Raw genomic sequence first — 27,607 nt, forward strand, 5'->3', positions numbered from 1 at the left:
AATAACAGCTATGAAATTATCATATAACAGATGCTCAATGAATGTGAGTTCCCTTCTCCTTTTCAAAACAGAAATGAAGGTAAGAATTTAAATGGGCTGGGTTTTTTTTTCCCCAGCTAAATATTCAGGAAAAAGCTGAACTACTGAAATAAAGATTGAAAATAAAATATTCAGAAAAGGAATACAATTAAACTCTTATGATACCCCCCTTGATTAGTTTTGTTGTTGACAAGGATCACAGGGTCAAATCTACCAGTTGTACCGAAATGGCTAATGCATACTTGGTTCCAAAAAGAGCAGTGACCTGGAAAAAGAGGCATTCTTTGTAGGTTGTAAGTTCCATGAGTAAAACAAATTGAAAATATCCCTTGCATACTTACCTGATCCACTGTGAACTGCCTCTTTTAGAATTTTTAGTTCACTGTTGAATTCAGCAATGAGGGAGCTCTTACACAGAGGGCGTGGAATGAAACGCCGTTCCAGCTGGTCAGCGATATGTTGGCGGGCAGAAAGCTCTTCATGGTTCTCTGCTGGTTGGGCCAGAAGCTGAAAGGAAGGCATAGATTCTCAGGTCCTCAATTTTCTCATCTGTAAAATGAGCTAATTATTTTATCTATTTCATAGTTGGTGGTGAAGATTAAATAAGGTAACGCATACAAAGTTCTTAGAACAGTGCTTAGGAAGTGCTTAATCAATATGTTGTTTTGAATCACAGTGCCCGGAAATCGAGGCATGAAAAGAATAAAAGAGTAGATGAATACTGAGGGTCTCAGAGGAAAATCATGCCTTAACTATCTCATTTTTTCCATGTTTATTTAAAATCAGATCTCAGTCATGCCCCTGAAGACAAGAGACCATTCTTCAGATCATTCTATCCGGTCAATCTTTGTTACTTGGGGGGTTGGTAAATGGGGAGAGGGCAAAGTTTCACTGATGTTAATTAAGCTCTTACTGTGAAGGTACTTCTAACATGAAATTTTATCCTCTGGGATACCTGTTTGGGCTGATTTCTCGTCAAGCATGGTATTAACACGTCCTCCTGACTAGCTATATAGCACATGCCCCGAGACTGCTGCTGTCATCCTGCCCTAATCTGGAAAGCAGCACGTTCACGGGGCTTGTCACTTCCTGGAGGAGAAGCACACCTTGCACTGGATGAAAGGGCGCAAGAGCACGAAGATGGGGATGCGGGTCCGCACGATGAAGTCGAGGAAGTCCCACAGGGCCAGGCCGCCGACCTTCCGCAGGGCCATCTCCTTCACCTGGAGGCTCAGCCAGTACCACTGGCTGCCGAGCTGCCTCTCAAAGCAGACGAGAATCACCTTCAGCGCTTCACACCAGGAAAAGAGACAAGTGAGCCTGCAGACTTGTGCTTCGGAGGAACCCTGCCCACATCCAGCTGCCCACATCCACAGCCTTTGTACGCATCAAATTTCTAAATGTCTAAACTCTCTCTGTTTCCAGAAACTTCAGCGTACTCCTGAGTGACAGTGTTCTGACATCAAGACAGAAATTTCTATGGTAAACATGCTTTGATTCTGATTAAGAGAACACATATATCTTTCTTAAGTGCATTTAACTACTATTTTGGAAAATACAAACCAAAGCTGTTCACAGAATTGAAAGGGAAATGTGGTATAAACATGACGTGTGGCTAATATTTCGCTTTCTAAAAGTTTTGTCATAGTGGCTTTATGGTAATACCAGCATATTACTCACACCTGAAACTAAAACATGGGTGTTTTAAAATATTTTTCTTTTAAGCTTAGAAATAATATATTCTTGCTAATAAAAGCAAAATCAAAACCATGCAGAAATGCATAAAGTTAAAAAAAGTAGTCCTTCCCCTTCCTACTCCCTTCCTGATTCCACCCTAAACTGTTCGCCAGAGTAACCAGTAAATCCTTCCAGAAAAGAAAACACTATCCTCCCTCCCCCACCTCTTATGATGTCTCTTGCTAAACTGTATTGGATTTCTTTCACAATATCTCTTTTCTTCCAGATTCTGGCAGCCTTGTCACAATCTACATTTTTAAATTTATTTTCAGGAAGCAGATTTCCCAAACAGTGTGTCAGGACAAACCAGAATATTGTAAAAACGTCAGAGATTATGGTGAGGGCTTCCTCTACCACCCAGCTCTCCCCACAGGGTCTCCCATGGGGCAGTCAAGGGAACCTGGGCCTTCTTCATCACATCTTAAGGCCCATCTCAGCATCTAGAAGACACACAGAAATCCAATTCCCTAAAGCCCTCAGGAGCCACCTACACCTTTATCATCTATTTAGGGCACTTCCAGGGGAAAACCAGGTCATATAACACAGGGAGAGATGTAAGATTCTTCCTTCCCCATCTACTCACCTCTATTCCTCTCCCTCATCATAACAAACATATGAACAAAAAGCAACACTCCTCTAACCCTACCCTGATCCTGGTGACATTTCTACCTGTTATGTGCCTGTTGGCCTTCTTTGGGCTTCTGCCTTTCTGCTTTCCACCTTCACCAGCAACAGCCCAACACACAAACAGGATAGCAAAGGGCTCAGGGATTCTGGTGCTGGATGGATTCGATTTGAAATTTGGCTCTGCCACTTATTGACAGTGTGACTTTAGGTAAGTTATTCAACCTTTCTGGGGCTTAGCCTCTTCCTTCCTAAAGTGAGAATATGTACTTCTTAAGAGTTGTTGTGAGGATTCAAAGTGATGATAATATAAAGTATAGAAAACACTCGTTAGTGCACACTAAATGCTCAAAATAAAGGTAAAAATAAATTTAAAATAGAGGTCCAGCAGCCTGGCCAAGTAATCAAAGGATTCACCTTCATTAAAAAAGCAGAAAATAGAAAAAAAAAACACCCCATCAAAAAATGGGCAGAAGATCTAAATAGACATTTCTCCAAAGAAGACATACAGATGACCAAAAGGTACATGAAAAGATGCTCAACATCGCTAATTAGCGAAATGCAAATCAAAACTACGAGGTGTCACCTCACACCAGTTGGAATGGCTATCATCAAAAAGACTACAAATAAATGCTGGAGAGGGTGTGGAAAAAAAGGAACCCTCCTACATTGTTGGTGGGAATGTTAGTTGGTACAGCCACTATGGAGAACAGTATGGAGTTTCCTTAAAAAACTAAAAATAGAGCTACCATATGATCCTGCAATCCCACTACTGGGCATATATCTGGAGAAAACCATAATTCGAAAAGATACATGCACCCCAATGTTCATAGCAGCACTACTTACAACAGCCAAGACATAGAAGCAGCCTAAATGTCCATTGACAGATGAATGGATAAAGAAGATGCGGTATATTTATACAATGGAATATTACTCAGCCATAAAAAGAATGAAATAATGCCATTTGCAGCAGCATGGATGGACCTAGAGATTATCATACTAAGTGAGGTAAGTCAGACAGAGAAAGACAAATATCATATGATATCACTTGTATGTGTGGAATCTAAAGAAATGATACAAATAAACTTATATACAAAACAGATAGACCCAAAGACATAGAAAACAAATTTATGGTTACCAGAGGGGAAGGGGGGAGGGATGAATTAGGAGTTTGGGATTAACATATACAAATTACTATACATAAAATAGATAACAAGGAAGGACCTACTGTATAGCACAAGGAACTATACTCTATTTCTTAATAACCTATAAGGGAAAAGAATCTGAAGAAAAAAGATATGTATGTATGTATGATTGAATAACTTTGCTACATACTTGAAACTAACACAACACTGTAAATCAACTATACTTCAATTTTTAAGAAAAGGCAGAAAGTGGAGAGAACTGAAGATAGCTACCCGTTAAGTGTTTTCTCCTATCCCTGTCTTACATGCTAAGGCCTCTTTTCCCACCATCCTCTGTACAGTCCTAAACCTCATGCAGAGCTCTGTGCCAGAATCTAGATTTTATCTGAACCCTACAACCTCATGCCTCTGGCAACCATGCCCCACATGGGCAGGTCCTGCGCACATGCAGCCTTGTTTCTTTTTTTCCTTTTTCATTCTCATTGTCAATCACATCATTTTCAAATACATTCCTCAGTAATGCAGTCCAAACACCCCCCCCCACCACACACACACACACACACACACACACACACACTCCAAACTCCAAGGACCTGAAGGACCTGTTTTTACCATTGTGTCTGCTTTCATCTTATACTCCCCACCAAGGTCTGCTTTGGTGAATTGAAAAATGTCAGGCAAGATTTTTTCAGCTTCCTCCTTTTGCGATTTTCTGTTGCCAGTGCTCCTTAGTCTCAGTGCTGTGGCAACGGTGGTCTTTTCTCCCCAGTTTAGTTCATTCTAGTCAAGGAGTAGCTCTTAGTATTCCATGGGTCACATGGAATGGTGAAATACTTGTTAGTATTCCACCAAGTCACAGCAGGGATAGGGTACTGGGGAGGGAGAAGTCAAGGGTGATGCTTGGTACTTGCTGAAGTGGCTTCTCTAAACACTTTCTGGATTGAGGTCTTTTAAAATACTTTTTGAGTCAAGGCAGAACATAACTAAGTACATACGTATATACATATACACGTATACATTATGTGTGTGTATATATCTATAGCTTTCTATTTCTATCTAGTTCCCTATCTATCTATCTATCTATCTATCTATCTATCTATCTATCTATCTATCTAGAGAGAAGTACCCACCCAAGTATGCTGCTTGGCTGGTGGACTCTGCCAGCCCTTCCCTGCGCAAGTCTTTGCCCGCATCCCCGGGGGTGGAGCAGTGGGCGGGGGAGCTCTCCAACATGAAGTTCTTGCTCCTGGACGTGCTGATGATGCGTGGAGGCAGCAGCACATTAATGACTGTCTGCAGTAGCAGCTGCACCTCAGGCTGCTCCAGCCATGGGCTATCTGCCGGGCAGAGTTTGTAAGGAGGAAGTGGAAAGAAAAGCAAGTCACAAGCTAGACTTTCCACATTAGACACAGAAAAATTCAGCTCTTTCTCCAATTCCAAACTAGAACGCCCTAGAAATTCGAGTGCCTTCCCCACCAAGTACAGCTTCTCCTATGGACAGAAGCAGCGCTCCTGGTACTGGGTGTCTCCTCCGTAGTCAGCACCCAAGGGTCCCTGCTCTTAGCCAAATCTCCCGCTTACCATTTCAATCTCCTTTCTTTTTTTTTTTTTTTCTGCTCAAATACTCATAATGCACTGTCTTTACGTTTGAGATAAACTTTTCCTAAAAGAAAAAAATCCCCCAAGAAGTAAGAGTAATGAAAACATACTGGAATTTAGTGACAGTGGCAGGATTTACACTAAACCTAGTGTCAGTAGGTTATCCAGTCCATTCTCTGTCAATTCACATCATACTGTACTTCAGTTAATACCATTTTCTTAATTGAAACAATGCTCTCCTGATTTTTGCTGTACTGAAATGATTTTAAATAGGATGTATCTTCTAAGTGGAGCAGAGATAGTCTTGACCAAGGGCAGCTAAACTGAAAAGAAAGAAAAACTCTATTTCCTAAGATAACCTTGTTTAAATCATTCAGATCAACTTCAATGACGGCCTTCATGGGAAAAGGAAGAAATAACAGCCTGACACTTAAGAAAACACAACAGCAATGATAAATTTCCTTTAGTTAAATTAATCAGACCTTTGCTTCCAGATCCTACTGTGAGCACAAATGGGATGAGCAGATTTAAAAGCATCCCCTCCCTTCGCTCTTGATTGGTGAATGGGGAGATCACATGGCTTAAAGGAAAATCTTCTTTTAAAGCCTGTGCAGCAATAATAGAAAAAAAGATTAATTGACCCCCTCACCCATTCAGTCTGTTTGTTTTTACACAGCATGGCGGAGACGGGGACTCCCTGAGGGCTGCTCCTGCAAACTAGGAGTTCAATTGTCATCTGTGCAGCATACAAGATTCGCCCCAAACTGATACTTTACCATTTGTTTGACATAATTGAGAGCTATATACCTAAAAAACAGCAACATCTTGAATATCAAATGAAAAATCATGATACTTATAGTCTGGTACAAAAACAACCGCATTTCCCCATTCATTTTCTCCATGTGTCCACCAATAAATATTTTAGCAACCAAAGAAAAGGAAGAAAAGGAGAACTTGCCACCTACTCCATTGGGGAGTTATTTAAAAATCCTCTCCCCTGTATAAGACCTTCTTCAAGCCAGAAAGCAATAGACAATATAAAAAGAAATAAATGATCTCTGTATACGTGTTGTCATAATGTATCACTTTAGGGATGTCTTTATTTCCCTTCTGTCTGGTAGCCACAGCGCTTGCTTAATCTCTTTTCCATCATCTAACCATTCTCTGGATGATGGACCATCAGCTTGTTTGTCAGATAATGGATGGGTCGGTTATCCATTTACAGCCATTGTATACTTCCCATTGGTCAGAGAGCTTTCTGGTGATTTATCACTCTTTAAAGTTAGGTGACACACAGAAATAGGCAGGGAAATTGGCATTCTATACTTTTTTGCTTTGGGAATGATTATTTTAATTTTAGGAAATAAAAGAAGTGGGAGAAAAATGATTTTAAAAAGCACCCGCAATACTCAGCCCACAACCATTAAAGAAAATTAAGATATTCAAAGTCTAGTAATAATATTTGAATTTTTTTTTACTGCAATTCTTTCTGCAAATAATTTAAAACCAGACTTTGAACATTACTGCCTCTTTTAATTAACAATTGTGAGCTGATTATCTGTGAACCATTATTTTCCTAAGGTACTGACACACGTTTTAAACGACGGAAGCGGCTCCTGAGGTTGTGGCAGGACTAAACGACTCTGCTATTTTTGAGATCTCAAGAAGAATTACAGAAGCACAACTTTAGGACCAAGCTCAGGGCTGAAGCTCCAAAACTGTAAAAGTCTGGAGATGTTTACACTTCTGTTTCACAGATTTTGCCCAGCCTTTGCAGAAAAATAAAAGAGAACACCATGATCAGGCGCCTCAACCAGCAACGTAATGAGCGTGACAAACAGGTAAGGCAGTCACACCTGTATCTGCAATGCTACAAGCCGGACAACAGCTGTGCTGAAGGGCAGAGGTGGTGAGAGATAAGGGCTGAGATGAAGAAGGGGTAATCCATCAGCAACACTGGAGGGTCCTACCACTCCCATCACCTGAAATACAAACAGAGCACATGACCAGCCTTGACTATTGCAATTTCATGCAACTGTAGTAAGGGAGTCTCAGTCAATAATAATAATAATGATAATAAAAAATTTGAAGGTTGGGCATGTTACTTTCAATCTGTTCATGTTGCCTTCTTTTGAAGGCATGTAATGTCTGGAGTCAGATCAAACGATTACACTGGATTCAGCCAAGGTTTTGTAGAATGTTGCTTATAACTAACTATGTAAATAATGAGAGATGAACCCAAAATTATTCTAAGCAGGAGACTGGACATACTTACTTGTGGACTCAAAGGAATGCAGTCAACATTCTTTGATGGAGTAAATACTGACAACAATGATGATGGCAAGAGCTCTACTTGCGCTAGGCATTCCAGCTACGGATTTATTGCTCAACTAGCTAAGCAGCAGATTCTATTCAATGAAATGCTCTACCACGGTTTCCACATTGTACAAAACCTTGTCAGGACCAGACTCTAGATATTACATAACTGATAAAAATTTTTTTGTTTTCATGTAAATCCTAGACTGGCCAACCCATAATGTGATTTTGCACTAAAAAAAAATCCTCTTTGCATTTTAATCTCCCCCACCCCAGACTACTTCAACTTCTAGCCAATTGTGCAGTCTCCCGCCACCCCACTCTCCAACTGGCAGCCCTCAACTCTCAGCGCAACTTGAAGAGGTCAATTGTCAAAGTAGCGCGTGGGAAGCAGCACACCAAAATCCCATCTGTAGAGGGACGGGCCCCTTTATCTCCCCACACACTACCTTGAAATGTACCTCACTATTTTCAGTGTCACCTGAGCCGTCTGTTTTCATGGGTAGGTGTGTAGGTAGGTAGGTTGACCTGTAAATCTTCAGTTCAGAGAAGTCAATAGCAGAGTTAAATTTTGTAAAGTTTCATAAGATTGCCACTTGGCTACTCACCAGATTGACACAGACATTGATCAGTGACCTAAGGTGAGGCAGGAAGGATATGATTGGCTGCCTCTGAAGTGTCAAACAAACCCCTTCAATCAAATTGCTGGCAGGCTCCCACTCAACCTGTCGCCTGGAATACAATATAGGAGCCATTAGCAGCGTGGCTCCCTTCTGGAGACTGTCTGAAACGAGTGAATGAGACAGTGATTCTGACGCCATCTAAGACAGGATGGGTGTCTGAGACAACAAAATGCTTCAGAGGGGAGGAAGTTTACCCACGTTGTTCCAAAAGTACAGAGCACATTAGGAAGGGAAGAGGATACTGAAAACGTAGCAGAGGCACTCCTGCCCCACTCGACTAATGAGACAAAATCTATCGAAGAAAAAACAGAGATGATGAATGGGTGGCATTTCAAGTTTCCTGGTTTTAACTATGAGAGAGGGTATGAGACTACCATTTTGGGAAACCCATCGTAGGAGTCATTACTCGCCGTAGAACTAATTTGCCTATAGGCTGTGTTTCTGAAATGTTTTTATCAGACTACAGTTGATCTCATCAGCTTTTATACCAGACTGCAACTAATTAGATTTATATGGCTTAACTCTTGCCAAAAAGATGGCATTAGAGAAAAACAGTCTATTTAAAAAGTGTTCTTTCTTTGCCTCCTAAAAAATGATATTTTGGGGCTACATTCTATGGTAGTATAAATGGTGGTATACATAACCCAATTAGATGAATATGAGATTTTCTGTAATAGAAAACAATCTGGTCTGTAATTGTCTCAGTACTGAAGAGTCGTTTCTGTGGCCCCCTAAATAAACAAGTTGGGCTTTACTGAGATCAACGCTATTTCCTGGAAATAATTTCTAAGCTTATATTGCCTACCAAATTGAAATCTCTACAATGACAAAATGGAAATGTTCATACATGAGGATATGTTGACATTCCTGATGCTCAAGTAACCCATAGGTTAGGTTCAGTCAACATTTCTCTTGTTGAACTGAGATCACCTGAAGAAATTAAATCCAAGGCAACCCAAAATTCACAGCATGCACACCAAGAAAATTGCCTACAATTAATCAAGTCTATGAATTAATCCAGAAGTCAACTTTTAGGAAACTGCTGTTCTTTATAATGGGTTTAGTTATATGACAAATGAGTTAGCCTATGGAGATGTTAACATCTTTAGAAGAAAAGTTATTTTGACACACCCTTGTGAGATTTATAAGACTGGCCATTTGCCAATAGGCACGGATGTTCCACTGGGACCACTAAAGAAAATAGGAGTGCTTTAAGGATACTCATTTCTATGCTACTAAAATAAATAACCTTGAAATAACATATAGGCACCCATCATCACGGTAGAAAAGAATATAGGATCAAACTGTCAATTATTAGAATAAAATCTTTCAATTTCTTTTTAATAAATTCAACAGCTTCTGATGGCTGCATAAATGAAGAAGAGCACAGGATAAAACCTGGAAAAGTTCTGACAAATTGAACAATAAGTGCTACAGATTCTTGGGCAAGAGTTGCATTGATTTGGGGTTTAGTTTAATAGGACGGAAAATGGTCTCACTAACCCAAACTGGAAATTTCCAAACTAGTGGGTTTATTAGCATTTATCAATTGATCTATCTGCTCACTGTGGCTATAGGTTTCCAAACTGGGCTCAGAACCCCAGGCAGCCTGGTTCGGAGACATCTGCTCACAGAAAGGCTACTGACCACTCAGGCCACTGAGTGGAGAGCAAGTGGCAATAACATTGATTTAGTACCACCTGTATTAGGTGAAAAGGTGAAAATTAGGTATTTGTTATCAACCCTGAGAGCTCTTTAGCTGCTGCTTCGCTGATTATTGTAAAGCTTGGCATTTCTATAAACTGGTACCTAAAATACACATTTTTGAACATCAAGTTAATTTTTCTTCTCTCCTTAGTTGTTTAATTTATAAGGCATACCTTGCCTTACTTTAAAAGGAATTGAAGGATACACATTGAATGTCTTATGTGTGTCAGATAAGGAATGTGATAGCTAAGAAATGAATAGATTTTTCAAGATAAATATATATTTTTGAAGAATATGTTATTTCCTCAAAATAGAGACCCTGCTACTTATGCATTCATATACCTGATTAGCTCTTAACATATAACCAACCGAACACTTTTGAGCCATTCATTCAACTCCGGATTGACCCACCACCTTCAAAAATGACAAACTTGAAGTTTGAAGCTTGTAGTACCAACAGCTGACTAGGAGGCCTCCTCACCTCAAAGTAGGCATCTTATGAATTTTGTTGAACATCCTATCCAATCTCTTTAGAATGAGGATAAGGGCCGGCCTCACTGCCTCGGCTGTCCAGTCGGTGATGGGGAGCATCTCCATGATGTAGCGTCGAAGCCCACGGCTCTCCATTGTCTGGGTGTCGTATGGTGCCAACTTCAGAAGGGAGTGTGCAATTTCTGCCAACCTAAAATGTTTTGTTTTGTTTTTAAAGAATAAGCTTAGAAAGCCACCATGAGAATTTTCCCACCCAGCATCATGCTAATCACCCTCCTTCCAGCACACTGACTCCCTAAGCTATGAACATTCTGGCACATTATCTCATAATTTGGAAATAAACATTTTAAAAAACAAATCTGGACAAAATGAGGCCCATACATTTCAGTTGGCTGATATATCTCTTAAGTCTTTTCAATTTGTAGGTTCCCCCTCTTCTGCTCTTATTTTGACATCTAGTAATTTATTTGTTGGAGAAATTAGCTGTTGGTCCTGTAGCATTTCCTGCACTCTGGATTTTGCTGATTGAATCTCCATGGTGTCATTTAATTTATCCTATTTTTCCTGTATTTAATTCAACTGGTAGTTAGATCCAGGGGCTAGATCAGATTAGGTTTTGATTTTCTGGTATGTGTCCTTCACAGGCGATGTGTACTTTCCTCAGGACGTACGTGATTCCTAGTTGTCACTCTTCATGATGTCAGTGGCCACTAGTGATCACTGCACAGATTCCTCAACTCATTAGAAGTAGTACAATGGTAATATTGTATCGTTCCTTTTTTTCGTGTATTAACTATAGCATTTTAATAAGAAGTCCTTTTGATTACTCCAAGAGAGACAGGACAAATGCTTAAAAAGAACTACAGTTTAAGAGCACCCCAGGTGATTCTGACAGGCACTCTGGTATAGGAATCAGAGCTAGGCCCTTGCCCCTCTAACACGTGGATTGCTCTACAATTGCTCCGTCTGACTAGTGCCATGGATGGAGGATTCACCACTGCATAAGGCAGCTCATTCCATCTTTGGACATCCACACTGTGAAAAGCTCTCCTCATATTAGGTCCCCAGATTCCCTCAATTTTTTCCTACAAGGCTTCATCTGGAAGCATGAATTCAATCCATCTTCTCCATGGCAACCCTTCACTATCAACAGTCATTGTCTCTTCATCCCCACTCATAATCTCTCCAGACTGAACATACACATTGTCCTTTTGGAAATTGTGTGTGAGCGTGTGTGTTTTAAAGAAATCATTTTAAACAGTCTTCACACTCTTCTGTTTATCTCTTTCTCACAAATGTGCCATGCAGAAAATAATTCTTTACTTTTCAGGTTGTTTGATTGACAGATAAAAGTATATCTATATACACATATTTCTTTTTTAAATGGGTTTTTTCTTTTTCTCCCAGTTTTATTGAGATATAATTGACATACAGCACTGTATAAGTCCAAGGTGTACAGCGCAATGATTTGACTCACATACATCATGAAGTGACCACCACAACAAATCTAGTATATACACATATTTCTTTTCCCTTGTTATTTTGTAGGTAACCTTAAGAAATGCTAGAGAAATAACTGATCTATTTCAAGCTTTAAAACAATACTTAGAGTTGGATTTGTGTCATTTTATGGATTATTAACTGAATTTCTCTCATCTCTGGTCATGTTACAAAATGAATATGCTTCGAGCATAAAACAAAAATTTCCTTTAATACAGACTTTGCTGTACTATCCCATGAATAACCTTGAGAACATAAGGGAGAGACAGAGGGGGAGAAAGGAAGGAGGGAGAGTTGGAGAGAGGTGGGAGGGGGGGAGAGAGAGAAAAAATAGTTTGCAGAGCTTACTATCCTGCGATTCTGCTGCTTTGGCAGCTTTGGTCTAGGAAAATGAGGTAATAAATTCCTTTAGGGTAGAAACTCTATCTAATCAAGACTGTTTTACTTGAGAGCCTTGCAGCCAATCAAAACTTCTGCAAATGCAGGGGTACAGATTGCCTCAGCACTCCTTCTTGGCTCTTTGATTCAAATTGAGTACTTCTTGCAATTATCTCCTCTTTTATATCATCCCATTTCTTTTTTTTTTTTTTAAAAATCAACGTTCTCTCCTTGATGGATACTATCGATTCTTAGGACTTTAAATTCTACCTATAGGTCCCCAATTCTAAAATTTATATATTTAGCTCTGACTTTGACATACAGGCAAATGTGTACTTAATTTACAAAAGAAAACCTTAACTATACCCTTTGCTTTGGTGTAGGGTCAAAACATGTGGAACTCAGCAAACTCTGTTTGGCCAGAGAACACGACGGGTCCATTTTTATTGAGAGCTGGTGCGAAATAGCATGAACAGAGGGGATGTCGTCTAAATAGTCCCTGGCATTAAAAAATTCTGCCTACCTTCCTATAGATCCAGGCCATGAAATAACTGTGCTCATACAGGTTACTCTTGCTGAATTGCATTGTGACGTTTTGCAGCTTTCAGTACCGCCAGACATCCAGTCACGTGAGACTGGCCCTGTACCTGTGGTGGGATGTTGGTGAGGTTGCTGCCCATCACTCTGCTTTTTCCTTTTAACATGCCTCAACCAGGAGGTACTTCTTGGTCTTCATATTTTAAAAAGGGGGTTTTGCTTTACCAAAAAAAACTAGTTGTGTGTTTTATCTTATTGACACTATGATTTTACAATCAGCCATTTCTCCCTGTTGTTTTGATAACTCAGAAGCCCAAAGTCAAATTTACAGTTCATCAATAGTACCTAATATGATAAAATCACGTAGATTTCCCATGCTAATCTTATCATAATCTAAATTATTTCCCTGCTAATTTCTCACATTGTTTCGACTCTCTAATTTGTAAATTGTAACCCTTTGCATCATATAATTTTCTGAGTTGCCTCAAGTACTTGGTAAAATAATAAACACATAAATACACACATGTGATATATAGTGCTTGCAACACCGCATTCTGTATTCTTATGTGTGCCTCACGTATTGAACTGTTATCATGTTGAGGACTAGGGCTTTATTTTACATCCCCAGTGTCTAGGACAGCATGTGGATCTTTCTCATTAGCATTAGCATCTATTGAGCCCTAGATCTGTGCCAGGCACAGAGCTAATCATTTGAACTCCTTGAGCTCATTCAGCCTTTAATAGGGTTTGACCTCTAGATGGAGCTCCAGGCCTCTCTAACTCATGCTCTCCCCTCTCTCCAAATGCCTTGAGTGTAGATACAGATATACATAGGACAGTTACTAACCCATTATCATGATCTCTCCCCTCCCCCCCCTCCCCCCCCCCCCCTTTTCACTCGCTCTCCCATCTTTTAGGAATCTTTTCCCCTTTCTCACACAAAATGTCTGTCGATAGTAGTGATTCTCTGACTCTGGGAATGTGACGTACAATTACTCAGGTCAGCTAGCCATTATCAGTAGGAAAGGAGGGGAGATGGCCTGAATGGAGCGCGGAGTTACTATGGCAACAGAAGCCTAACACTTCAAACTTTCCTCGCCATTCCCAGTGCAGGAGCTGAAATTCTTAGTGCAAAATAAGCTCTTCCCCATCACAGCACAGCAGGGAGTGTGAACACATGTGACGCTCTAGAGTTCTGGGTGTGTGCCAGCAACTGAGAGAATGTGAAATCAGTCTGGAGGATAAAGGGCCTGTGTTCTCCATATATTTCTGGCTTCTCATTTTCCCTCATGTAGTACTTTCTAAATTTTTCGAGGAATCATTTTAAGAAAAAAAAGAGACGATAATCAGGAAATTGGTGTGTTTCGCCAAATTGCAATGTTATTTCTGAAAGGCTAGAACTTAAGCCTACCTTTAGTTTTACAGATATACTAAACTTTCCAAGTGAATATTTTGTTACCAATGGAATTTTCCTTTCAAGGCATTTTTATGATGCTTTAAAAACTGTTACAAGTCTAAATAGAAGATCATCTGGAATCATGTTCCTTTTAAGAATCTGAAAATACAGACACAGCCTTTATAGTTTGAAGCAACAAGTGAAATGACATCTCCTTAAGAAGAAGGAAACATGAGTGCACAGAGATATAATTCTGGGGGCTCTCCCTGACATACCAGGAGTACAAATTTTTAAATGATGACTGGCCTCATCTAGTGCAGAATTTTTACCAGGACACTTTTTCAAAACATTGGAAGGCTATCATGCACAATATGTGTAAAAGGGATCTCAGACTCAACCAAACTGTGGCTCCGAGTTAAAACTGCTCCTTCCCTGCAGGCCCCTCACTGAGTCCTCAGATAGTGTAGTGGCAGAGCAAGTCCTCAAGCAGAAAGGAGCTGTGCATTTTTTTGTGTAAAATAAGAGAGAGGAGACATTGGATTCTTGTGAAAAATTAGAATTTGGGCGGTAAAGAGCCTGTGGAAGAAAGCCACTTCCCTATGAATTCAGGTGATGCAATTTCCCTTTCTCTCTCTTTTATTAAGGAGCAAATATATCAACTGGGCTTTTCTGTCTTTAAGAACATTTCCCCCTGTCCATGCTAAGATCCTTTTGCACGGACTTAACATCTATTTTCCCAGAGGGCCCTGTTTGATGTGCATCCAAGCTACAGGAGACCAATCAATTTCAGCCAGTTTCAAGTTTTTATCCTGCCCCACATTTATCCCCCCCCACACACACCGCCCCCCCCCCCCAACCCCCTCCAGACATCCAGCCCAAGCTGTGTGCACACTCAGGGGCAGAGAAAATGAGGACAGTACCTCATGTGGGACTTCACGTCCAACAACTCCAAGGCAGTGACCCGCGGTTCCCCAGCCAGGTTTTGCAAGATCTTCAGCCTGGGCCCGCAGTGCTTGTAGAACTCGGTGCAGATGTTCAGCAGTGACTCCCGGGGTCTTCTGAACTCCTCCCGAGCAATCCGTTCATCTAGTTCCTCTCTGGGAAGGCCCTGCCCTTCCTCCAGTAAGTGCAGATTTTCTCTGGGGAATTATAAAAGTTTAACTGGGGGTCTGGGAAGGTATATGGGGGGCAACTATGAGAGGAAGGTATCACACTGAAGAAAAATATGATGCCTTATATTATATGCAAGTTAATGAAGCAGCAGGGCGGGGCCTAGGAGAACCTTATCGGAAGGATCAAGAAAGTTCATCATCCTGTAAGAGACTGTCATCCCAAACTGTAGTGGCTTTACATTAGCCACTTCCTGAGGATTTATGCAGAAGTAGGATGCCATGCCTGAATGAAAAGAAAGCTGACGGAACCATAACCCAGCTCACAAGGCAAATTACCACAAGATGACAGAATTAGTACAAAATTACGTTGTCTTTCTGTACCTGATAAAGTGCAGTTTGGCGCCTTGTTCCTGGTACCTGGGAGTCAGAAAAACAGTCTGCGTAACTATCAGAGTAAGAACAGGGGCCCTGTGGTGGGACCTCTTAACGACTTTTTCTTATGAGAAACCTTTGAAGTTACACATTTTGGTAAGCTTCCTAATACACACATACTAATCCTAAAATATAAAATCGTGATCTTTCATTTGCCTACCACATATGCTGCAATTATAGCTGCCATGAAAGCTGTTCCATTGCCAGATAATTTGTAGAAAGACAGACGCTCTAAAAACACACACAAACTCATGGAATGTGGTCAAATGAAGGAAATTTTTGAAAACTTTAAAGGTGAGGTGAATCTAAGTTGCAGTTTTAACATCATGTGCTATATTTTAGGAAGAAGTATGGCTGACTTCCTTTCAGTTCTAGAGACTTCTTGCTTTATGAGTGATGGGTAACAGGACTTTAGAAGCCCTCTTTCTCTGGGCACCTTTCATCTAGTGTTGAACATAGCTCAGTAAGCTTAGAGAAACCTCTAAATATCACTTAAACTCATTACTCAAAACCCATATAATCATTTTCCCCTAATGTGAGAAATTGAGGTAACACTATCACATCAGATAATTTATATTTGATGTGATAGTTGGGAACTTATTTCATTTTTAACATAAATGTATGATAAGCAGGGAATTTACATAAGTAATGATATACACTTAAAAATGTGCTTCAGAGAAAATAGAAAATTATTCAGTTTTTCCTTATAATCTCTGCACTAATTTCTCCATATTGGGAAAAGAGAACTTTCTCCCAAGCTGATTTTGGGTTTGCTCTGTCTTAAATCTTCCTTGGAGGAGGCAGCTAATTACACTTTTATTTTTGTCTCAGAGTATTTAGAGGTTAACCCAGGCAGAATGAAGTAAAGTATTAACTAGTGCAGCCAGTGTCTGAGTTGCACCAAAAGAGGGAAGGTGATTAAGTCAACAACCGTGAAAGCATCAGTTAAGGGACTAAGTCAAAGCTTGGATGAAATGTCTGTAGAAAATCTGTCCACATGAAAGAAAGGTGACTCTGCACAACTGCCCTGGAATGAGAAGCCACCTCCTGATTATTATTGTTTCCTTTGCCTTTTTCTTGGAGGCAAGTGAAACAACACTGGAATAGTTCAAAGACCACCCAGGAGGCAGAGAACATCTTGCATGTTCACACAAACAAACGGACATAAATGCCAGTTGCTGAAGGTGGCTTACTTCTCTTCATTTATGAAGGTGACAATTGCAGAAAAAAGCCTAGGTGTTTTCGTGTAACTCTCAACTTTCACCTTCTTCTCTTTTCCTTAGAGATTTTCATGCTCAATATCGACTATTTTCAGGATTCCTTTCACTTGCAACAGCTGAGATTCAGGTTGTACGACATTGAGAGACCACAGAAGAATAAAGCCAGTGAATTACCTGGTAGTCACCCCAGACGACATGGTGTGGTTGGCTGTGGTGGCCCCTTTATGACCCTGGTCACACCTGCTCATCTGGGGGGCCGTCATGGGCCTGCAACAACAGTAACAAAACCACAGAAGTGGAGACACTTATGAAGTTACTGCAGCTCACACAAGCTTGAAGCTAGAGGCTTATAAAGACTTTGGCCTTTTCTGTCACACTCCTCTGCTGAGTCTGTCCTGGAAGGCACTTTAAAGGGAACACTGATTCCCAAGGGTCTATATAAGCTCACCACGATTTAAGGTCTTTCATTTCTTGGTCCTGAGTACTAAACAAGTACTCTTCAAACCAGACATTCATGAAATCAGACTTCTAAGTCTGTGCTGATTAAGTGAGAGTTAAGAATTCATGTTTTCAATTCCACAGGTACCAGGAAGTTAGCCATTCTAGACAGTATGAAAAAGGGTGTACATATCATTCAGGCCACCTGCTCCATAATCAACCACTCTGTTTTTCTGAGAAACTATCAAACAAGGAAAGAATTTTTCTAGTCAAATTTAGACCTAAGTCTGTGTCTTTATTCCTGTCATAGAGAATGGACTTGAGGACACGGGGAAGGGGAAGGGTAAGCTGGGACAAAGTGAGAGAGTGGCATGGACATACATTCACTACCAAATGTAAAATAGATAGCTAGTGGGAAGAAGCCACATAGCACAGGGAGATCAGCTCGGTGCTTTGTGGCCACCTAGAGGGGTGGGATAGGGAGGGTGGGAGGGAGGGAGACGCAAGAGGGAGGAGATATGGGAACATATGTATATGTATAGCTGATTCACTTTGTTATAAAGCAGAAACTAACACACCATTGTAAAGCAGTTATACTCCAATAAAGATGTTAAAAAAAAATTATACCTAAGACTACCCAGGGAAGTGAGTAAATTAGTATTAAGTCAGTAATTTATTATAGGTGCTAAGAAATAGGTTCAAAACAGCTCATACATAGGTAAACTGCCTCTGTGTCATCTGTGACATGGAAAGGAAGATAAGGCTTTTCAAAGCAGTTGCTTACATGAACTCTTTAAAGCTTGCTTTTGTTATGCTCATTTTCTGTATGCTGGTTGTGGCTGGAGAGGAGCCCTTTAAAAATCACCCCAGACCGTCTCTTCCGTGCCTTTGCTGTAGTGGGCACAATTTAAAGCTAGCCCCAAGACCTTCCCCCCACTGCCCCACTGCTGTTACTCCCATTATCACGCTACATCATATAGCAAAAGGGAAATGATCTGGGTAGGTCTAATCTCATCACCGGCCCTTAAAAAGCAGAGAGTTTCTCTTGGGAGGGGCAGACAAATTTGAAGCCTGAGAAGGACTCAAGGAATCACTGCTGGCTGGATGACTTGGGGGCCGTGTAAGAAGGAATACAGGTGTCTTCCAACAGCAGAGAGTGGCCCCTGGCTGACGGTCAGGAAGGAAAGGGGACCTCAGACCTAAAGCTGCCTGGTGCTGGATTCTGCCAAAACCCTGAATGAGCTGAGAAGTGGATTTTTCCCCAGATCGTTCCAGTAAGAGCCCAGACTAACTGACATCTTGATTTTGGCCTTGCAAGACCCTGAGCGGACAGATCAGCTGAGCCTGCCCAGATTTCCGGCCTAGGCAACCATGCGATGATAATAAATGTGTTCAGTTTTAAGCCTCTCAGTTTGTGGTAATGTGTTACGCGACAATGGAAAACTAATACTGATACACTTGTAATATACTTGTTTCTGTGTTACTACCTATAGAATGGTTAATTTTTTTTCCTGAGCAACGTACATTAGGACTGTGGAAGTGAAGTGGTATTCTTCTCGTTTTCTTTTTGTAAAAACAATAAGCCAATTTTGTTGTGAACAATTACAGCCAACCAATGAGGCTAGTCTTCCACTCCATCAAAAGAATATTAAATACACTGGAATATTTAAGGCCACAGAATTTCAAATGTCAGAGCTCCCTCCATAACTCTTTGTGGAATTTTTGGTAAGTCAGTTTTGGAGAAGTTAATTGACTTATCCTTATAAAAGGGAATAGAAAGCATCAACATTGTGTACTGTAAAGAGAAAGAATCAAGTGGCCCTTGAAGGAAATTGACTGCCCTTCTCTCCTCTAGTCACAGGAAGGCACTAGTGACATGACCAGGTGGGTGCAGAAGGAAGGGTGTAGGTCATGTATTTCTCCTTGTAATGTTCTTCCCCCTCAGACTTTCAGGAAACCATCACCAAAGCCCTGGGGGCTGTTTCTCACGGGCAGTTTGTCACTGCTCCCTGCTCCGCATCTCCTCAGATTAGATGCACGCGGGCACTTCAGCAGAGAGTCTACCCAAGGCTTTGGGCTATGTTCTGCTTGCCTCGGTGGGCAATGTAGTGCCAGATTAGGAACTAAACATAGATTGAACTTAATGAATAACCATCTCACTCCCCCTCTCACTTGCTGGTGCACGCTGGAAAAGTCCTCCCTGGGCTGAGGGGTTTCAGCGAGTCCCCTCACCAACTGAGCAAGATGGGGCTGGAGAAGTTGGTGCCCGTGATGGGAGTAAACCATAGAATTTTAGGCTAACAATATGGCCAAATGGGATGGAGGAGCGAAGACATCAATGCAGAAAGATGGCTTCCCCACCTCCACCCGTGGGGAGGAACGTCTCCTTCCAGCTGATTTTAGATGACAATGGAAAAGGAAAGCTTATCACTATATAGTGTCCTGCATCTACCATCCCCACTCGCTCTATCCTTGGTACACAGACATCCCCCCAGCCCCGCTAATCCCCCCACCCGCCAACGCCCGCCCAGGCCTCATCAATCCAGCCCTTCCCTGACACAGGGCAGCTCAGTTCCTCTGCTTCTGTACCCAACAATCTGGTGACAGGGTTAACTTCTTGGAACTTTGTTTAGGGTTGAACCCTGGTGTCAACTGACCTTTCCATTCCTAAATCCCTCAGTCCCCTCTCTCAGCGCTCTTGAGTCCTGTCCGACAGACAATCTATCAATTCTAGCGTTAGAATAAAATTTTGTAGTTTACGTTTGTTATGTAGCTTCTGAAATTATAGTAGAAATAAACCCAGCTTGTCTTTACAACAGGAAAATAATAGAAGAATGCTTAGTTGAAATTGCAGACATATCATGTCTCATAAAATAAGAGCTAATAAAAACGTGGATCACATTTTCATATTCACTAAATTAGCCCTTTTACAAAAGATTTGTTTACCGCTGGGCTAAAACTGCCACAGAAGCTCAGCAAGCTACATGTAAATGTGTGTTTAGCAATCATGGTAGAATAACAATACTAACAATTATTATTATTATTGTCATTATTATTATTATTATTTAGACTACTGAGCACTATTTATCTAAACAACTTAGGGAATGTTTGCAGTTTTAGCTGAGTTTGGATAAGTTATCTGTAAATAAAAACTGGGTTTTAGAGATTTTTAGCCACCACCTTCATCTTTTTGGCGGATACATATAGTTTATGGCTGTGGCTATTTCTGCCGATGGGGTTACCTGGTGAGGACCTCTACACTGTATAAAAGGGCCTGCAGCGATGTCGCAAGAGCAGCCATGGCGGCGATCTCCTCTCGGGCAGCGGGTCCTGTCTCCACTTGTGACGTTTGCCTCTTTAGCTTTTGTAGGTAACATGGCACCAAAGCTTCCAAGACCATCAGCATCTGAAGACTTTAATCAACAGACAGAAAACCAAATCACGTTTTTACATCCTACTTGATATTTTGGAGCACGGAGAAATGGAGACCCTCTAGAGAGTTGGGAAATTCTGAATCCCCTTCCCACTCCACCCAAGTCAAGAGTAATTAAAGCTGCTGGAAATATCGACCAACACTAATTAATTAGTTAATTAAGCACCGGATAAAAGGTGATAAAATTCTGCATTTAGGAAGAATATTATCTACTTGGGAGAGTTAGCATATATACAATTGGTTGAAAGAACAATAGAATGGTAACAGGCAGAGCTATTCAGTCAATCAGAGAAACAAGCTTCACAATCATCAACAAAGCTTCCATTCAGTAATTTGCAACAAATCTGAGACAAAATAAAACCCTTCTTTAGGAGGCTGGCTTCTTAAAGCTTAAGCAATTTTACAGCAAGAGTCTAGTCTGGAAACAGTCACTGTGATGCAGGTATGAAAATGGCTGCTTACTAGTGTGAATAATTTAAAAATTCAGCTATATTTTGCTATCAAGAGACATTAAATATAAGTATATAGAAATGTTGAACGTGAAAGTAAGAGCAAACACCAAAAGAATGCTGATGTAACTATTATGTCAGACAAAACAGACTTCAAGGTAAGTTAAAGATGGAAATTTCATAATTGTAAAAAGACATATTACCAGACATCAGACTTTTTATAAAACTATCATAATTAAGACAGTATAATATTGGTGCAAGGAAAGACAAATAGATATATGAAACAGAATAAGGAGTCCAAGACAGATCCACAGATACTTGATTTATAACAAAGATGACACTGCAGTGCAATGGGGAAAAGCTAGTCTTTTCTATAAATGGTGCTGGGTCTATTGCTTATTAGATATCTCTATGGGAAAAATAAACTTTGACCCTTACTTTACACCATACCAAAATTAATTCCAGATGGCTTGTTAATCTAAATGTTAAGATAAAAACAAAAAAGCACCTAGCATATAAGGGGATATATTCATAACCTTGAGTTAGCCAAGATTTCATAAGAGGACACAGAAAGCACTAAAAAATAGGAAAAAGGTGATACATTGGACTATATTAAAATGAAGAGCTCTGTTCATCAAAAGACAACCTTAGGGGAGTAAAATTATAAGCCACAGAGTAAGAGATGTTATTTGAAATACAAGTAGCCAGGGGTGTGCTGGAATGGCTAAATAACCTGTCAAGAAGGCCTACTGGACAACCCTCAGGATGGGAGAAAATATTTGCAACTGAAGCAACTGACAAAGGATTAATCTCCAAAATATACAAACAGCTCATGCAGCTCAAGATCAAAAAAACAAACAACCCAATCAAAAAATGGGTGGAAGACCTAAACAGACATTTCTCCAAAGAAGACATACAGATGGCCAACAAACACATGAAAAGGTGCTCAACATCACTAATTATTAGAGAAATGCAAATCAAAACTACAATGCAGTATCACCTCACACCTGTCAGAATGGCCATCATCAAAATATCCACAAACAACAAATGCTGGAGAGGGTGTGGAGAAAAGGGAACCCTCTTACACTGTTGGTGGGAATGTAAACTGATGCATCCACTATGGAGAACAGTATGGAGGTTCCTTAAAAAACTAAAAATAAAACTACCATATGACCCAGCAATCCCACTACTGGGCATATACCCAGAGAAAACCATAATTCAAAAAGATACATGCACCCCAAGGTTCATTGCAGAACTATTTACAATAGTCAGGACATGGAAGCAACCTAATTGTTCATCAACAGAGGAATGGATAAAGATGATGTGGTACATATATACACTGGAATATTACTCAGCCATAAAAAGGAACAAAATTGGATCATTTGCAGAGATGTGGACGGACCTAGAGATTGTCATACAGAGTGAAGTAAGTGAGATAGAGAAAAACAAATATTGCATATTAACGCATATGTGGAATCTAGAAAAATCGTATAGATGATCTTATTTGCAAAGCAGAAATAGAGACACAGACATAGAGAACAAACGTATGGATACCAAGAGGGAAGGGGGGGATGGGATGAACTGGGAGATTGGGATGGGATTAACATATATACACTATTGATATTATGTGTAAAATAGATAACTAATGAGGACCTTCTGTATAGCACAGGGAACTCTACTCAATGCTCTGTGGTGACCTAAATGGGAAGGAAATCCAAAAAAGAGGAGGTATATGTATAGCTGATTCACTTTGCTTTACAGCAGAAACTAATACAACATCGTAAAGCAACTATACTCCAATAAAAATTAATTTAAAAAAAAAATTAATTAAAAAAATAAGGCCTACCGTAAGCATCTCTTTCCAACACCACATTCAATGATGTCATTCTGGTATTTTGCATTCAGCAATTGCTACATATTGGCAAATTGGCAATGCTACAATCAGAACTCTTTCCCCCAGAGAGTTGGTTGTTAAATGTTTACCAGCACACCACTCTATATAAGTTAAAATGTACTTATGTCAGACTCTTTAAAAAAAATTCTATATATCAAATAAAAATGACTGATAATCTCATTTAAAAATGGGTAGAATACTTCAATAGGCCCTTTGCAAAAGTAGATATCCAAATTCCAGTAAACAATCTGAAAGGCTTCCAAACCTTTTAATTTGCTGGAGGGAAATGGGAATTAAAACCACAATGAGATATCACTATAAGCCAACAAAAACAGCTAAAATAAAAAAGACTGACAATACAAAGTGTTGATGAGGCTGTAGAGTACTGGAACACTTATACACTGCTGGCGGGAGTGAAAACTGATAAAAGCACTCTGGAAAACTTTTTGGTAGTATCTACTAGAGCAAAACATATACATACTCTATGATCTAGCAGAGCATTTCTACCCACAGAGACGCATATATATGTGCACACAAAGATATACAAAAATGTTCACTGCAGCATTATTGGTAATAGCTTCAAACTGGACACAACACAAATGTCTGTCAACAAAAGAAGAAATACACAAATTGCAGCATAGCCATACAATAGAATATTATAGACAAATGAAGAACTATTGTTATACACGATTGCGTGGATGAATCTCATGAAATAATACTGAATAACAGAAGTCAGACATTAAAAAATACCTACCATATTATTTCATTGTAGTTGAGTTCAGAAACAGATAAAGCTGATTTGTGATGTTGGAAATCAGGATAGTGGTTCTTTTATCTGATTTTTCAATTTGAGTGGTAGTTACACTGATGTGTTAACTTTGTATACATTCATGAAACTATAAAATTACAATTTGTAAAAACTTTCTTGTATGAATATTTAAATAAAATACATTATTTAAAAAAAAATTTAAGCACAACAGGGACTTGGTATTACAAATGTTGAAGTCTTGTAAGAATTGAATTTATTCCCATGAAACATATCCTAGGGAACAACTACTTAAGAGATCCTGGCTCCACCCAGGAATTAAGAACAGTTCTGGCTTAAACAGAGCAGAATAAGGTATTAGGGAGGTTTTTAAAAAAAATTTTAATTTAGCTTAACAGTATTGGATTCTGGCTTTTAACTCACAATGACAAGGGAATTTGATTGTGAACTCTAATTCCTTTTGATTTCAATGTGTTTGGATTTTAACTTGAAAGTGTCCTTCATATCTCATTGGGAATTTGATAATGCGAGGAATTTTTAGTCAAATTTAGGGCTTCTCTATGCTGTTAACATTTTAATATTAGAGAATCTTTATACATTTTATCATTGCAGTGTCTTCATGTTATCACTTAACCACACAGCAGAATCTCTGATACACCCTAATAACATGGTACTGGATATGCTTGGAGTGGAAAATAGAAGAGGGGGTATTTTGACACTTAGGAATCGAGTGGACTTGGAGTTAAGTTAATGCAAGGTTTTGATCCATTTCTGAACCTTTTATGGAGCTGTGATTTTGTAGGAGGAGCCCAAGGAAAGGAGGATGAGGACCGTCCTGAGAGAGGGTAGATTTGCCCTCCTGAGGCAGGGTTGACCAGGGGCATAGTGTTTAATCCCCACTGCTTAAGACAAAATAAGGTGGGAATGTTGGGGATGGGGGTGGCATTTTTTACTTATTCCTCATGTTTCCTTACAGCAGAGAGAGTTCAGTCCATATCAATCCCGGTTCCTCTTTGCCCGTTTACTCATTCTGTTCTGCAGAAGACAAAGACTTACTTGAGGGGCAAATTGATACAGACATACTGGGCAAAATCAGCTCAGCTCTTTTCCTTTTCCTGGAAAAGCCTGCCAACAGGGCTTCTATCCTCTGCTGTGAGTTCTCAGGGCAGTCCTGTTTCAAGCCTGATTCCCCTACTTAATCTTTCTCAGTAGTAAAGGTGATATTTCAACCTCCCTTCTGCCTTCCTCCTTGCCTTCCTTCATTTATTTAGAACATGGGCAAGAAAGAAGTCACTCTTCACTGGATCCTTCCAGAAACCTCAACTCCTTCCTCAAACCTCTTATGACTGACACCGTTTCAGGAGTTTCTGAGAAAGGATAAAGAGGACCCTCAAGATGGCTATGATATTCAGCTCAGGCAAGGAGAGCAGAGATTTACACCAGAGGCTGTGGTAAGAATAAACTGTATGCATTTTCTTCAGGTGGCTCCTTATGTTTACAAACTTGGTTGGTAAGAGGGCAGGAGAGGTAAGGTGACTTGGCTCAGCGCCTCGAGATGGCTGAGCAACAGATTTCATAAGGGAAAACTTCAAAATAAATTGCTCTGGGACCAGAAAGGAGAGATTATTTGCAGTGGGGGGACTGGGAAATGCACTGTGGAGATGGGGCGGAGGTCACCCTGCTTGTCAGCGGGATGTTCTGACCCTACCATTTGCTCTCTCTGTCCCAGCGGTGTGTGAGGAGATAGTACATAATGAACAAACTGATGGAAGAATATTATATAATGGTATTACACTCTAAGATTAATCCTGAATAATAAAACAGTCTGGGAATATCTGACCAGCTGTCTGCTGCTGATTACTTTAAAAATACAAATTCCCAGTCTTTTATCCAATTCATAATAACTATTCTGAAAGAATTTTTGACATAAAATAAAACTGACAATTGTTAAAATACCACTGAGTAGAATTTGTTATTTAATAAACATCTTGCTTCAGATGTTTATTCTACATTAAGAAACTACATCTTATGGGCGCCATTGAAATTTGACTTGGGGAAACTATGCAGTAATGATCAAAACCTGAAACACAAAAGCTCAAAATGATAGAAACTCTAATAAGCAAAGTTTGATACAGACCAAGATAAAAGAAGTCCTCCCCCAAAACTTAATCAATGAATGTAAACTTTATTATAAATTTTACATAGAAAGAAAATAATTTCAATGAAAAGAACTTTGATAAAATAAAAATGAAAAGTTGAAAGTGGCTTATTTGCAACATAAAATGACTGATTGAGGAATTAAACTGGCATAAATAAATTAGAAAATAATCCCTTAATGAAAATTTATAGGTATAATTATGATTAAGATGTTTGTATTTATAAAGTCATAGTCAAAATATCCTTGGGGTCAAAATATCCACTGCGTTAAAATAGTAGAGTTGCAATAGTTGGGTCAATATTTTTCTACACTAATTGAAAACCAGAAGTAGACTTAAGGAGGAATACGAGAAATTGATAAGGAGGTTTGATCAAACAGACAGAATTAAGAATTTTAAGTAATGTGGAAATCTGTAAGCCCCAAGCAATCTTTACATCCCAAGTAGATCACTATGCTTTACTTTCAGATCAGATATACATCTCTATCTAGTGTTCCATAAATCACCTGATCTATAGATGCTTCAGGATAGGCTTGACTATTAGGTTAGAACTGGACTGGTATGAACGGACAAGTGCTAGTTCTCTGTTTGCTTCACCAGGAGACTCACTAGTCACCTTCCCTTTCACTTCAAACCTGAGTCAGAGTCACAACTCACCCTGAGCACATGAGATCAACAGCTGGTCCGAGGAGGTAGGACCAATGTGGGTGACTCTGGGTTAGATCAGAGCCAGCATCCTTGAGTTGAGAGAACACTCAGATAAGATTTATATTTTATTCCTTGTGTGACAGGAGTTTGTAGTCTCAGTTCTTTGAATTTACATCAGAAAGGTGATAACCTACCTAGATCTGGCAGTCTTAACAGAGGAGCAATACCCTGGAATAATTTATTAGCCCATCCTTCTCTCAAAAGAAAGAAAGTTGAGGCAAAAACTGTGATATGTTTATGACTAATTCATATTTTTATTTTCAAACTATTTTCTTACCACAAAGGCCTATGCAAGAAGAATTACAAATGAGAGAAATAGGAACATGGAAACAGTTGGCTGTTATCTGATTCATTCATTTTATAAATTTATATTGTTGTATCATCTATGGAATACAGCACTATATTGGGCATTGGAAGGTATATCACATATACTAAGAATATGGTAGAATACAATCTAATGCTTTGTTTATGGGTTAGATATTACAAGAAAAAATCAAAGTAGATTGAGAAATTAAGAGGGAGAGATTTCCTAATGTTGAATTGAGGAAGAGGAGGGAAGGCCATAGGGTTGGTTAAGCCAGAATTATGGAACATTTGGAAGGAATGCAGCTCTTATCTTTAAGCAGTAGATTACATAAAAAGGGGCTATCCATAATTCATTTGAATTATTGTCTCTGCCTTTAGTATACCTATTTTAATAGAGAGATGAGACTGATTTTCACTTCACATATTATATATATATGTAAATAAAATCAGATCAGAGCCAACATCCTAGAACTGGAAATAACACTCTCCATGGTGAGTCCTTTGGATTCCTTGCACTTGGCAAAATGACAGGCAAGATTT

General features: G+C 39.7%; 1 protein-coding gene across 6 annotated transcripts in view; it reads right to left on the reverse strand.

Moving 5' to 3' along the window:
* Positions 1 to 27,607, reverse strand: part of UNC80 (unc-80 homolog, NALCN channel complex subunit) — a 237,775-nt gene that overhangs the window by 21,794 nt on the left and 188,374 nt on the right. For all 6 annotated transcript variants that reach the window (XM_082396411.1, XM_082396407.1, XM_082396408.1 and 3 more), the window contains 11 exons: positions 20,598 to 20,768; positions 17,092 to 17,184; positions 15,647 to 15,682; positions 15,074 to 15,292; positions 10,332 to 10,532; positions 8,069 to 8,192; positions 7,001 to 7,126; positions 5,627 to 5,750; positions 4,676 to 4,882; positions 1,146 to 1,330; positions 381 to 546 (listed from right to left, as the gene is read on the reverse strand). In XM_082396411.1, coding sequence (XP_082252537.1) covers positions 381 to 546; positions 1,146 to 1,330; positions 4,676 to 4,882; positions 5,627 to 5,750; positions 7,001 to 7,126; positions 8,069 to 8,192; positions 10,332 to 10,532; positions 15,074 to 15,292; positions 15,647 to 15,682; positions 17,092 to 17,184; positions 20,598 to 20,768 — 1,652 coding nt within the window. The remainder of the gene's footprint in view (positions 1 to 380; positions 547 to 1,145; positions 1,331 to 4,675; positions 4,883 to 5,626; positions 5,751 to 7,000; positions 7,127 to 8,068; positions 8,193 to 10,331; positions 10,533 to 15,073; positions 15,293 to 15,646; positions 15,683 to 17,091; positions 17,185 to 20,597; positions 20,769 to 27,607) is intronic.

Source organism: Balaenoptera borealis, assembly GCF_965194805.1.
Source record: "Balaenoptera borealis genome assembly, chromosome: 6".
Classification (NCBI taxonomy): Eukaryota; Metazoa; Chordata; class Mammalia; order Artiodactyla; family Balaenopteridae; genus Balaenoptera; species Balaenoptera borealis.